The sequence below is a fragment of the Camelus bactrianus genome, chromosome 3, assembly GCF_048773025.1.
Source record: "Camelus bactrianus isolate YW-2024 breed Bactrian camel chromosome 3, ASM4877302v1, whole genome shotgun sequence".
In the NCBI taxonomy this organism is placed as follows: Eukaryota; Metazoa; Chordata; class Mammalia; order Artiodactyla; family Camelidae; genus Camelus; species Camelus bactrianus.
In genome coordinates, this window is record NC_133541.1 from 107,949,770 (window position 1) to 107,962,458 (window position 12,689).

Here is a 12,689-nt window from a genome sequence, read left to right on the forward strand (position 1 = left end):
TAGAAGCAGATATTAATAGGTTCCATCAGCCTGGCCATACCTGGTGGATGAACTTGGGGATACCTGTCAGTGGTGGCTCCTAAGCACCAAGGAAATCTCCTGCCAGGGCAAAGACAGTAGACCCTGTACCCCTTGGCCCCTCCCTGCCTCCATCTTCTGCCTGGGACACCCAGCTCCTCACTCCAGTACTAGTTCATTCTTCTGTGGCTCCTGGGCTCAGAACCCTGGAGGGTTCATGAGGAATAAGCCTCCTCTGTCCATGGGGGCAAGGACCAACGCTGGTTCTGACGCTGTCTGATCTGGACACTATCAGGGCCCACCAGTCTGTGATTTTAAGAATCACTGGTTCTGACATTTTGAGACTTCTGGGAAAGCTCCCACTGGGGGTTAAGGGTTAGACTCAGTTCTGGCATCATGCTGGCTACCACCCCCTTGGCCCATGTCCTTATCCCGAGCCACCATGCCAGACCTGGGAGCAGTTGGTTCTGAAGGAGCCGGAGGCCTCAGCAGCTGTCACTTAGCATGCTGATGGCCTCTCTGTTTCAACCAGCTGGGGATCCCTCAGTTGCTCTTCCTACCTGCTTATGGGGTCCCCTGGCAAGGTCTAGGCCAGGAGCTGCTACGGCCCTGAGAATACACAGAGCTGCCAAGAGGCCAGAGGCTCAGGGTCCATCAGGGTCACTTCCTTGAGGCCACAAGTCCTGTCCAAGTCCCTCAGCCATTCCTCTCCAGAACTTGGCATCTGGGACCTCTCACCCTTACCATGGCCTCCTGTCCAGTCACACATCACCCTCTGCAACCTCTCCCAGCCATGTTGAAACACTTGCCGTCCCCCTAAGGGGTCAAGCTCCTGCTTCCAGACTTCTGCAGAGGCTTTTCTCTGTGTCTGGAACACCTGCCCGATCTGTCTCCATACTGCTAACACCTGCTTATCCTTTGGGATCTTAGCTCAAAGGCCACTTGCCCAGGAAGCCTTCTGGGATCCTCCCCTGGTGCTTCGAGACCTGCTTCGTGGCCCTGCTATACACTCTCACAGCCTCAGGGTGTGCGGTCACAGCACTCACCACTGCCCCGTAATGTCCCGGTCACTTGTCTGTCCTCGCCACCGCTCACTGCCCAGCCCAGACAGCTGGTGTTCAATAAATGCTTGTTGACTCAATGAAGGAAAGAGCTAGTAAGCAGACCTCTAGGCCACTGTGGAGACCCAGGCCAAGTTACTCCTGCGTCCGGGGCGCATGGAGGGTGAGGACCTGTTGTTACCTTCAGTTTTCTCCTGGCGTTGAACTTCTTCAGGCAGTCCACGGTCTCCTGTCTGTGCATGCAGGAGGCCACGGTGGACCGGTGCTGGAGGAAGTTGGGAGAGGGCTTGTCAGTACAAGGCGGGACCTACCCAAGGGCCCCCCTGCAGAGCATCCTATGAATGTGGCTGGCATCTTTGGGGAATGAGTCTTTGTTCTAGGGGATGTTATAAACATTACAGGGGCTTAGCATTCCCGGCACTGGACGTTGGGTGCCAGTAGCACCCCAAGTCATGGTGCCAACCCAGAATACCTCCCACTGACACTTTCCCTATGAGAATCACAGCAGGATCAGTGTCCATTGGATTAATCCCCCTTGGCCCCATGGTGGGCCTGAGGGGCCAGGGGCAGGGCCGGGACTCCTTGAGGGCCTTAATCCTGAAGTCTGGAGGGGCTCCTGCGAAGGGTCTTACTGAGGAAGGCTCACCGAGATCCAGGGGTGCTTGAGGGCCTCAGCGGCCGTGATACGTTTGGACGGGTTGATGGTCAGCATCTTGTTGATCAGATCTTTTGCTTCTGGGGTGACGGTGTCCCATTCTGGTGATGGAAACTGGAAGGGGCAGAGGGGCCAGGTTTGCCCAGCCTACCCCAGGCCACCCCTGCGATCCCCCAGCCCCTGACTGGCAGGGGAGCAGGCAGGGGTCCTGCTACCCGTCCACTCGGGCGTCCACAACCAGGAGGACCAGGGATAGGATTTCCTGACCCCAAGACAAATCAGAACAATGGTCGGGGGAAAGGAGGCCTCCCTCTGCTCTTCTGAGCTGTGCCTTATCTGGGGAGCAGCAGGCCAGTGGTTATAGCCCAGACTTCAGAATTGGAAGATTGGGTTCAAGTCCCAAATCCGCCTCCTGGGCTGTGAGACCTTGGGCAAGTCATGTGACCCCTGAGCTGTCCCTAGATGTTGTGAGAATTAAATATGATATAAAACATATGACATAGCTCCAGAGATATCTGCTGTGCAGAAAAGCAGTATAGCTTGGTAGTTAGAAGCAAAGACACTAGAGCCAGACTGCCTGGGTGCAAATCCCAGCTCTACCATTTCTTAGCTAAGTGGTCTCGGCAGTTATTTAACCTCTCTGTGCCTCAGCCTCCCTATCTGTACAATGGGGTTAATAACAGTACCTATGTCAGGATTGGTGTGAGGATTAACTGCAAAAATATGTGGTAGTTATTATTACTATTTGTACATACAATATATAATATGTGTGTATGTACATATCTATAGAGAGAGAACCTGGCTCCCGGGGCCTGCCCATCACCCAAACTCTTGCCCCATTTTAGTGCTGCTTCTACCATCTAGGACCCCATGGACCAAATCCCATCACTTAGAGGCCCCAGTCTTTAGGCATAGCCAGCTCACTGCCTGGCCCCGGTCAGCCCTCAAGCTTCACCTGATGTTTACCCCCACCCCATACCTAGAGAGTGGCAGGAGGCCTGAATGGGTGGGTAGGGCAGGAGGGAAATACCCTCGGGTCTCTGATGTCACTGGGCCTTGGCTTTCACTGGAGGGGGCCCCTAGGATGACAGGAAGGCTGGAGAGAGGAGCAACACTCACATCATAGGCGCCGGCTTTGATCTGCTGGTACAGGCGGTGCTGGTCCTCATCCCAAAATGGGGGATAGCCAACCAGTAGGATGTAGAGAATGACCCCTGGGAAGGGACCAGGAGAAACTTCAACCTTCTGTGAGGAGTGATGGGGGCACAGGGAGGAGAGTGATGGGCAAGGAGAGAAAGGGCACCAGAGATGCAGGCGGCCAGGGGGGCTAAGGGGCCTTCGGATGGACTCACCGCAGGCCCACAGGTCCACAGGCTTCCCGTATGGGTCCTTCCGCAGCACTTCTGGGGAGAGGTATCCAGGAGTCCCTGCAAACCCTGCTCCCCAGACACACAGACAGGCAGACACACACACAGAGGTTGGCACGTAAGTAACCCGGAACGAGATCCTGCTGGAAGAGGGATGAGGTTGCCCTGGTGATGGGGAAAACACCCCTTGCCCCCCAGAGCCGGCCAAGGGCCAGAAGCCCTGGCCTGACAAGCCAGCGACACCGCTAGACCTGGGTGAACAAGACAGAGTGTATCTGCCACCACCCCACTCCAGACCCTCATGGCAGAAGTCATGGGTCCACCCAAGGTCCTTCCCCCAGGGTCCTGACTCAGCCACAAACTTCTGGCACAGCCTTCCCAGCAGCCAATACCCATTAATTGCTCAGGGCCCTTGAGATGAACTGTCCTTGCCTGTCAGCTCCAGGCTGAGCTGAACCCTTGCCCACTCCCCACCCTTCCAGGAGCTGGTCCTGGTATGGCGGGAGGCCCGGCCCTAACTCTGGCTTTGCCCTAAGTCCCTTAGAGGTAGGTCTCTTTTCTTTCTGGGCCTCAGTTTCCTCCTCCATCAAATAAAGGGTTTGGGATTCCTACCCTAAACACCTCCCAGCACTATTGGGAGAATCAGTTGAAATAACAGACACCCAAAGTGTTTTAACAAGTAATCATGAGAACAGTTCCTGTGTATTGAGTGTGTGTGCTAAGCAGGGCCAAGAATTTTCTGTGCTCGATCTCATTTAATTCTCACACACCTCGAGGAACATAATATTATTATTACCCTTTTTTACAGATGATGAAATGAAGGCTCAGGGGTGAAACGACTCACCCAAAGTCACAGACCTCCTAAGTAGCAGAGTTGGGATTCGAACCCAGAACTCCGGCTCTCAACCACTGATCAGTATTGCTCTCTAAAGAGTATTCCCAGACAGCTGAAAGGACTCAGTTATGTCAGAATCTCAGAGCAGGCTGGGTCAGCTAAGCTTAAATCTTGGCTCTACCTCTTCTAACCTCGCCGGATCTTCTCTTAGTTGCTTAGCCTCTCTTCCTCATTTGTCAAATCAGGATAATAATCTCTAGCACCCAGATTGTTGGGGAACCCATGGAAGCTGCTAGCCGACAGTGCCGGGTGTGCACCTGTGAGGAAGCCACGTTCTGTTTTAATGACAACCATGTCCCTGCACCTGGCCCCCAGGGAGCTAGCATGGGTGACACCCACAGACCTAGAGGCTGGGGGGTAGGACCTCTGCTCCCTGATCCCTGGCTGGTGCAACAGCCACCTCCAACCGGCCCTTACTTGGGCAGAGGGTTCCTAGAGGCCAATGTGTCGATATGAGGCTGGCCCCCAACACCCCTGCCACCCCTGTCCCCACTCACCAAACCATGCCTGCTGTTCCCCCTCCACCTCTATGGCCAGGCCAAAGTCCGCCAGCTTCACCGCAGCGCCCTTGAGCTTGGAGGCCAGCAACAGATTCTCCGGCTTCACAGAACCAGAGGGAAGAGGGGAAGGGGGAGAGGAAAGGGCCAGAAGACAGTGAGCGGACTTAGAACGTCACCTCTGGGGGCCTGGGCTTACATTACAAGAGGAGCAGCTGAACAATCTAGAGGCATCCTGCCTGCCCTGCCACACCAGCCCCAACCATGGGGCTCTGAGCTGCCCAAAGAGAGGACTGCCTCATTGTAGTTCTCTGTCTCCTGCAAAAGGAAGACCCTTCCACCCGCTCCTCCCTCTTCCCTCGGGGTCTGGGACTGGGGCTGAGATGGTGGGAGAATAGCCACCACCACAGTGAGGAAAAGGAAACAACATTTATTGTGCTTCTATTATGTGCCAGCCATTTGCATACATCATCCTATTTATCATCTCAACAACCCTTTGGGGTAAGCATTATTATTCCCATTCTGCACAGTGGCCTTCTTACATGCCTTCAAACAGTCATGCCTGTTCCTACCTCAGGGCCTTTGCACTTCCTGCTCCCCCTGCCTGACTTGTTCTCCCTCTGAGCTTCACAGATCTGGCGCCTTCTCATCATCTGGCTCTCACTTTCATGTCACCCCCTCCAAGAAGCTCTCCATGACTACTCTAGCTAAACAAGGAGCCCCAAGGTATCTTCTGTCTTAGGTCCTTGTTGTTACTGTCATAGATCTCATCACAATTTATAGTGCATTTTTTCCACCTATCTATGTGCTTGTTCATCATCTGTCACCCCTGTAGAATGTTTCTTCTTCTTCTTTTTTTAAGAATGTGAGTTTCTTATGTGTCCTGTCCACCACTGTATCACCAGCTCCTAAGACAGTGGGCAACACATAGCAGGGACTTGAGTATTTGTCTTATGTATAAAGATGAAGAAAATGAAGCTCAGAGAGGTTAAGTGATTTGACCGAGACCACAGAGCTGGTAAGTGAGAGAGCCAGAATCGAGGCATATTTTGGCTCCAGAGCTATGCTCTGAACCACTCTGAGCTGAGAGATGGGGGACTTGCTATGTGCCACCTGCTCTGTGGGGCATCGAGGCTGCTGTCTTCTCCTGGGTCTAGAGGACAGGAAATCCCCCTCTTCAGGACAGAGAGTACCAAGAGTGGAAACTTCAGTTAGAAATCTTCAGCTTCTGAACACTGGAATTTCACACAACATTGTAAAATGATTATAAATCAATAAAAAATGTTAAAAAAAAAAAAAAAAGAAATCTTCAGCTTCTGATTCTAGTGCTGCGACTTCTATGCTAGGGAACTTGGGCAAATTATCGCACCTCTCTGAGCTTTGGTTTCCTCTCCAAAAGATGAGATAATGCCTGCCTCATGGAGTGACATACGGATTAATTATGATAATCCATATAAAGCGCTTTGCAGTGGCCTAAAAGTGCTTGAAAAGCATCAGTACACATATTTTGTTTTTTGCTTGGGGAGGGAGAGTGTGGGCTCCAAGTCTCTGGGGACTGCTGGTTTCCTCTGACCCCCTTCCTTACTGGGACTTCCAAGGGCTCCTACATCTGACCTTTCCACTGCCCAAAGCTAGGCAGGATGCAAACAAATATAGCTCCAACTGCCCCTTGTTAAGGCCTCTTTTGGCCTCTGGGGACTGTGTTCCCAACATGTCCTGGGTCTTAGTAGCTGTCCTGCCCTGATTTGATGAATGTGCCACTAATTAATCTATCCAGAGTGGCCTAAATTTGTGCTGCCTCTTCCTGTTCCTCTCCCGAGCAGGGGATGTGGTTTTAATGGGGACGGTTCCTCAGGGAGAGCCGCCCTGATGTCTGGCCAGAGACCCTCTTTGAGTGCACACTTGTGTGAGGGTCTGGACTGAACCACAGGGAGCTCATCTGGGCTCAGGTGTGAAGCCACAAATGGCTCATGACAGTCAGAGGTGCGCAGGGGTTCTGGTCAGAGCACTGTACCCCCAAAAGGGACCTGGACTGACCAGAGGATGCACAGGGAGGGCACCCAGGATGAGGAGGGCTTGGAAATCCCTTCCCGGGGGTGGGGGTGGGGGATGGAGAACAGCCTGCAGATGTCTTAGGAGCTGCTGCAAAGCCACCCAAGTGACTCCAGGGTAGAACTGGGGTTCACAGACAAGCCCCAACAGTGGGAAAGACTGAAGGAGTATTTCCTAATAATTCAAGGAGCTACCCCATAAAAAGTGAGTTCATAGTCATTGAAGGCCAAAAAGAAGAGGTTTGACAAATACCCAGCAGGGTCACCTAGAAGGGGTGGCTAGAGAAGCAGGAAGCCGACTGGGTGGCTTTTGGCCCCAGCCCACCAAGGGCATGTGATCCGGGGTCAGAAGGCCAGGTCCCCAGTCCTAGTTCAGGCACAACTGAACTGCATTGCATGCTCTTGGGTAAATCCCTTGGACTCTTTAGGGCCCAGTTTCCTACTCTGCAAAATGGGGGTGATGTTCCACAGTTACCAGGCACCGACGTCTCAAGGCCCAGCAGAGGAGAACCATGACGTGTGTGCTGACCAGGCAAGGCTGTGCAGCTGGTGCCAAGCTCAGACTCCACGTCTGCTTAGTCTGGTCCGTCTCCTTCAGGTGAGGACTCTGAGGGCTTGGAGGCCTGCTTTCCTACCCCACCACTCTGCTCCAGAGACCCGGAAACAAGATTAGCAATGCATCTGTGTATCAGGCATTGTGCCGTCTCCTTTGACATCCTCACCGACCCTGTTCTGAGGTTGCTATGGCAACTACCACTGCAACGAAGCTGAGGCCGTGCAGATGGAAAGTGGCCTAGCTGGGATCTGGATTCCACCAGAGCCAGCCTTGGCAGTCTACCGGCGTCTCACCTGGCCTGGCACAAAGCACATGGGCCTGGGATTCGGCAAAACTGGGTCTTGAGCCCAGATGCTCAACTTCCTGAACCCAGTTTCCTCATCTGAACAGTAGGGGGAATATTCCCCATCCAGCCCCACTCAGAGAAGCTAATAATGCCTCTGATAATACTCTGGCTCTGCAGGTGGAGGGAAGGGCAGGGGGCAGAGGAACAGGCTTCCAGGGAGCAGTGCCCTCAGGTGGGCCACTCACCTTCAGGTCCCGGTGCACCACCCCCATCTGGTGGCAGTGCAGCACGGCCTCCAGGATCTGCTGGATACAGTGACTGGGGAGACAGAGGCAGGGGTCAGGGTGGGAGTGCGGGCCTCCCCTGGGAAGCCAGCAGGAGGGAGTGCCCTGCCCCCAGGCACCACTGCCAGGCTGCACCTGGCACTCACCTGGCATCAGCCTCACTGTAATACTCCCGGGCCACGATGTCTTCAAACAGCTCACCTCCTGTGACCCTACGAAGACAGGCACAGAGTCACCCTCCCACAAAGGCCCCAGGTGCCACCTCTTCTGGAACAGTCTCCAGGGAGCTAAGGATGGGGTCAGTGACCTCAGAATCTCAGCCCCAAAGCAAGGAGACACAGGGGGTGGTGCCTCCAGCTACAACTCCCTTCCTGACTTCCAGTCCACCCTCTCACTGACCTCCTCCCCTCCACCCTCAGCCCTTCTCCCCAGCCAGGGGCAGGCTGGAGTTAAGACCGGGGATGGGGTACTCAGAATACATCACTAAGATTCATTAGGCGCCTAGGAACCCAAGGGCTGGAGCTTGTCTTTTTAATAGACTATTTTTTAGAGTAGCTTTAGGTTCACATCAAAATTAAGCAGAAGGTACAGAGATTTCCTGTATCCCTGCTGCCCCCACCCCTCCTCATAGTCTCACTCATCATCTCAAATAACTGTTTTATTTACAAGTGAGACCAGGAACCACCAAGGTCTATCAGTTCATGATTGTTTTTCATTCCATCGACTTGGCTCTAAAAACTTTAAATTTATCCCAAAAGGCAACTTTATATCCCCACCAGAAATGGAAAACCAGCACCACCGGCCACAAATAGAAACAAAACTAAATATATGATGATGAAAGTTAAAAGTGTTTGTTGGTGTGTCAGGAAAACCAGCCTGCACTGCTCGGGTGGCAGGCCTACCATGTTGTGGGAAACTTTGTATACATCCCAGGGTGGGGCCAGACTCACAGGTCGAAGATCAGGTAGTGGTGTCCCTCCTCAGAGATGCTGTCATGGAGCCGGACTGCAGGAGGGGCCGAGGCAGTCGGTTACACAGGACACACTGCTCTGCACCCCTGGCCTCCCTCTTACCCCTTGAATAGCCAACATCCCAATTTCTCAGACAGTCACTGAGTACAAGACAGTTATCAGGTGCTTTGACAAACAGATGTACAGGGCTCACTGACCTCAGGCATTCCTGAAAGACTCCTCGGGTTCAAGACTAAGACCGCTGCTTTGGTCAAAGTTTGATCCCCTTCCCCATCCAACCCTCAGTTTCCCTGCTGGGCTGGTCAGCATCATGGAAAGAGACCATGGCTCAGATCTCTGCCACTTGCTAGCTGTGTGACTTTGGGCAAGTTGCTACACTTTTCTGAGCCTCTCTTTCCTTGCCTTGACAACCAGAAAGAAACTCCTGGAATGGCAGGCTTGCTGGGAAAATTCCGCGAGGCACACATCGGTGCTTACTTGGTGCTGGCCCAGAGCTAATGCCCCTGCTCTGCGTCCACGTCTGAGGAAGTAATGGAGCTGGTGGATGAAGGAGTGACAGCAGTCCCTGAGTTTCTGGCGTGCTGAGAAACTGTCATCTCTTCATACTTCATTTACCAAGAACAGAGGCAAGCTCCTAGGAGCCCAGAGCTTCCAAAATTACCCCCTGAGCTTCTGGAAAAAAGGGCCCAAGGCCTGGGGCTGACTTTGGGGGGGACCCTCACCCTGCCAGCCAAGGGCAAATCTTCCCAGGACAAATTCATGTCCTTCCCTGCACCACAACCTAAAAATGTCCACGGAGGGGAGGGGGCGGCATGTGGGCCCGAAGAATTATGGTGCATCGCACAATGGAAAATTACACAGCTGTTAAAATAACGCAGCAGTTACGTATCCACTGGTTTGGAATCATCTCTAAATTATGCTGTTTGGTGAAAAAGCAAAGTGCAAAACAGTATGCAGAGTCATTTTTTAAAAGGATGTATTTAAGCTTGTGTATGGCATAAATCTCTCTGCAAGGATACAGAGATGTGAGCATTGAGGGTGCCTTGGGGAGGGGAATTGGGACAGCTGGGGTCATGGGCTGGTGAGACTTTTCACTGTAAACCCTAGTGCCATCTGAATTCTTGCCATATGCATTATTTCTGACTCAATATCAAGTCCCCTAAATAGCTTATGGCTCTCGTATCTGCACAGAACATTTGGAGAAGCAGGCATCAAATATCCCAGTGGGTGCCTACAAGGCAGGGGAAATGGGGACCAGAGATGGAGGATGAAGGGGATGCAAATTTAAATAAAAATGTTTTTAAAATAGTAAATGATCTATATAAGTAGTAACTGAAATACATTTTTCAACTATTTCAAAGCAACACTAAAAAGCAGGTAGCCTAAGAGTAAGCACATATAACATAATCCTGCTTTGATTTTTTTATCAACGTTTTATTATAAAAAATTCAAACATACAGTCAAGTGAACACCCACACGTCCACCACCTCGAGTCTATCATTAATGTTTTCTTATACTTGCTCTGCTACGATTCTATCTACTCCTCTATCCTTTCATCTATTTCAATTTTTTAATTCATTTAAAAGCAAAGGTAGGCTTGCTTTTTTTAAAAAAATATCTATGTGTTTTTAAATAGGCAGCCTGTATTTTCTGTGTGCAGAATCTGGTGTCCTGCCCAGACCCCCGTTAGTAAGATGGTGCAGCCATCCTGCAGCTGTTAGGGGGCTGGCTATTTGCCCCCCTTCTTTGGAGAACTGTCCATGGCTGATGGAGCCACCTGGCCCGCAAGGTTACCGGCAGCTCTCAGCGGATGACTGACTAACGTGGGGAGGCAGAGTCTGCGCAAAAGGCCCGTCTCGTTGCCTTAAGGGGGAGGCAAGATGGGATTTATGTTCCAGAGGCCTCGCCACTGCACCCTCCACCTGGGATCAGGTCAGAGTTAGATTTGACCTGAGGTCTCATCTCTGCTCCGTTCCTGCTCTTCCTCCATCCTGCTCCACCCCACCCCTGACAGGCCTCCCCTGAGAGCACACCTTCAGTAAATCACAAGCACCTGATTCCCTGCCTCGGGCTCTGCTTCTAGGAAACCTGACCTGAGATAACATACTTGAGAAGGCACAGACATCAAATATCACACAGAAGCATACAGCATCAGTGTCAGCTCTGGATGCTCAGGTCACAGGAGATACTTTTAAGAGTACCTGTCTTCTCATCTATCTACCATAAGCTTGCATTAATAGTGCACCAACGTCAAGTTTTGAAAAAGACCCTTTCCTCCAAGAGGATTCTCGGGGAGCAGACTCCGGCCCATCTACCCTGCTCAGGTGTGTGTTTTCAACGTCTCTTTCCTGAGTGTGAGAAGCTGTGAGAAGCCAGGCTGCATCCAGAACCATCTCAGAGAGGGCTTTTAGAACTGAGTCAACAGCCTCTAGGGAGAAGCTCCAAGAAGACTGGGGACCCAGAGCCACCCTCTGTCCAGGAGCCTCAGCACCTTTTAGACAAGGTCCTCAGGGCTCAAAGAAATGGACAGAATTGGCGTGGGGCATGAGGACGGGGGGCCGTCTCCAAAGCTCACTCTAGCTCAGATGGTACCTTTGTGCTGATTGTAAAAGGCTGGCCCTCTAAGCAGCCAGTTGAGGGGGATATGGGCTGGATTCCAGCCCCCACCTGCTGACTGGAGTTGGCTTCAATCCCTGAGAGGTGGTCGAATCACAGCTCTGAGCCCCAGAGACAGGAGTCCTCCTTTGGGTGCACAAATCATCCCCTCCCATGGATGGAGGCTGCCCTGAAGAAACACTCAACCCTGAATCCAAGAGGTGCAAGGGCCACGGTCTATGTAACAGTCCCCTCTCATGGTGGGGAGATTGGTGTGCCTGTGCTCATTGACTCACACTGTCACTTTTTGACGTTTTAAAATATTGTCACAGAACAAACCAATCTGTAATCTACTTTTCATTTATGTAGTGGGATTCATGAATTTCTGACATTTCCAACAGTTACCATTTTTCTCTCGGCAACTGAAGGGTCATCCTTGTTCCCCTGGCTGCCGCCCTGCTGACAACACACTCCTGATGTCCACAGGATGGCTCAGAACACGGGCTCAACAGTCAGACTCGCTGGCTTTGCCTTCCAGAGCTTCCACCTCGTAAAAGCTATGTAACTTTGGGCAAATTATGTAACCTCTCTGAGCCTCGTCTCCTAGTGGCAGTGCTAATACCACTGGAGTGCTGTGGGGGATTAACGCAGTGATGCTCGTAAAGCCCCCAGCACGGGGCCTGGCACTAGGAGGAACTTAATACACGAAGACATCATCATCTTCATCAACCACCCTCACTTCTCCTGCCCAACCTAAATCACCTGCTAAACCAGCAGGTTGTCTCCTGCTCCCCAGGTTGGCCTTTGGGGAGTCTACCTCAGCAACAGGTGCTGAAGGTGCAGAGAGCAGGGTACTATTCTCCCCCAAGCAGGATCCAGGAGGTAAATGCTCGTGCATCGCACAGTTGGACCCACCTGCACTAAGCCAGGGACCTCCCTGACCTGGTCGCTTTGGGGCTGGGAAGTGACCACACAAAGGCAGCAGCCAGTACCCTTGGCTGGACTTGCCAAGCAGGCTGAACAGGACTCAGTCTGGTTTCTCTAGGCACAGTCTCAGCCCCTAGGTTCTGCATCCACATCTGTACCTCTCTGAACTTGGGGCAGATTGCAATCTACTTTGAAGTGAGATGCTTGGAGGCTCAGGAAGCAGTATCCTCTGAGGACCCTTTCAGCCCTGACAATAGCTTCAGGATCTTCTAAGCAACTTCCTGTTCTGTATCTCAGCTCTGCTCCCCAGTTCCCTGCGCATCAGCCACTCTGCCCCAAGCCCCTCCTCATTTCTTCTGCACATCCTCAGTGACTAGCAGAGGCCTTGGCACATGGTGGGGCCTCAGATGCCCTTGACCTAAAGTGGATGAATGAATGGAGCAAATGACTCAGTGATGATGAAGATGATGGCTGCTGCTTCTGAGGTTTGGCTACTTGCCAGGCTTGTGTCAAGTGCTTTACTTGC

At 52.2% G+C, this 12,689-nt stretch overlaps 1 protein-coding gene across 1 annotated transcript in view; it reads right to left on the bottom strand.

The window, feature by feature from the left end:
- The window catches only part of CAMK2A (calcium/calmodulin dependent protein kinase II alpha), a 62,244-nt gene that overhangs the window by 25,675 nt on the left and 23,880 nt on the right, over positions 1-12,689 (bottom strand). The window contains exons 4-11 of the mRNA XM_010961787.3: positions 8,621-8,675; positions 7,817-7,882; positions 7,632-7,704; positions 4,494-4,596; positions 3,087-3,170; positions 2,854-2,948; positions 1,726-1,848; positions 1,261-1,344 (exon numbers count right to left, since the gene is read on the bottom strand). Coding sequence (XP_010960089.1) covers positions 1,261-1,344; positions 1,726-1,848; positions 2,854-2,948; positions 3,087-3,170; positions 4,494-4,596; positions 7,632-7,704; positions 7,817-7,882; positions 8,621-8,675 — 683 coding nt within the window. The remainder of the gene's footprint in view (positions 1-1,260; positions 1,345-1,725; positions 1,849-2,853; positions 2,949-3,086; positions 3,171-4,493; positions 4,597-7,631; positions 7,705-7,816; positions 7,883-8,620; positions 8,676-12,689) is intronic.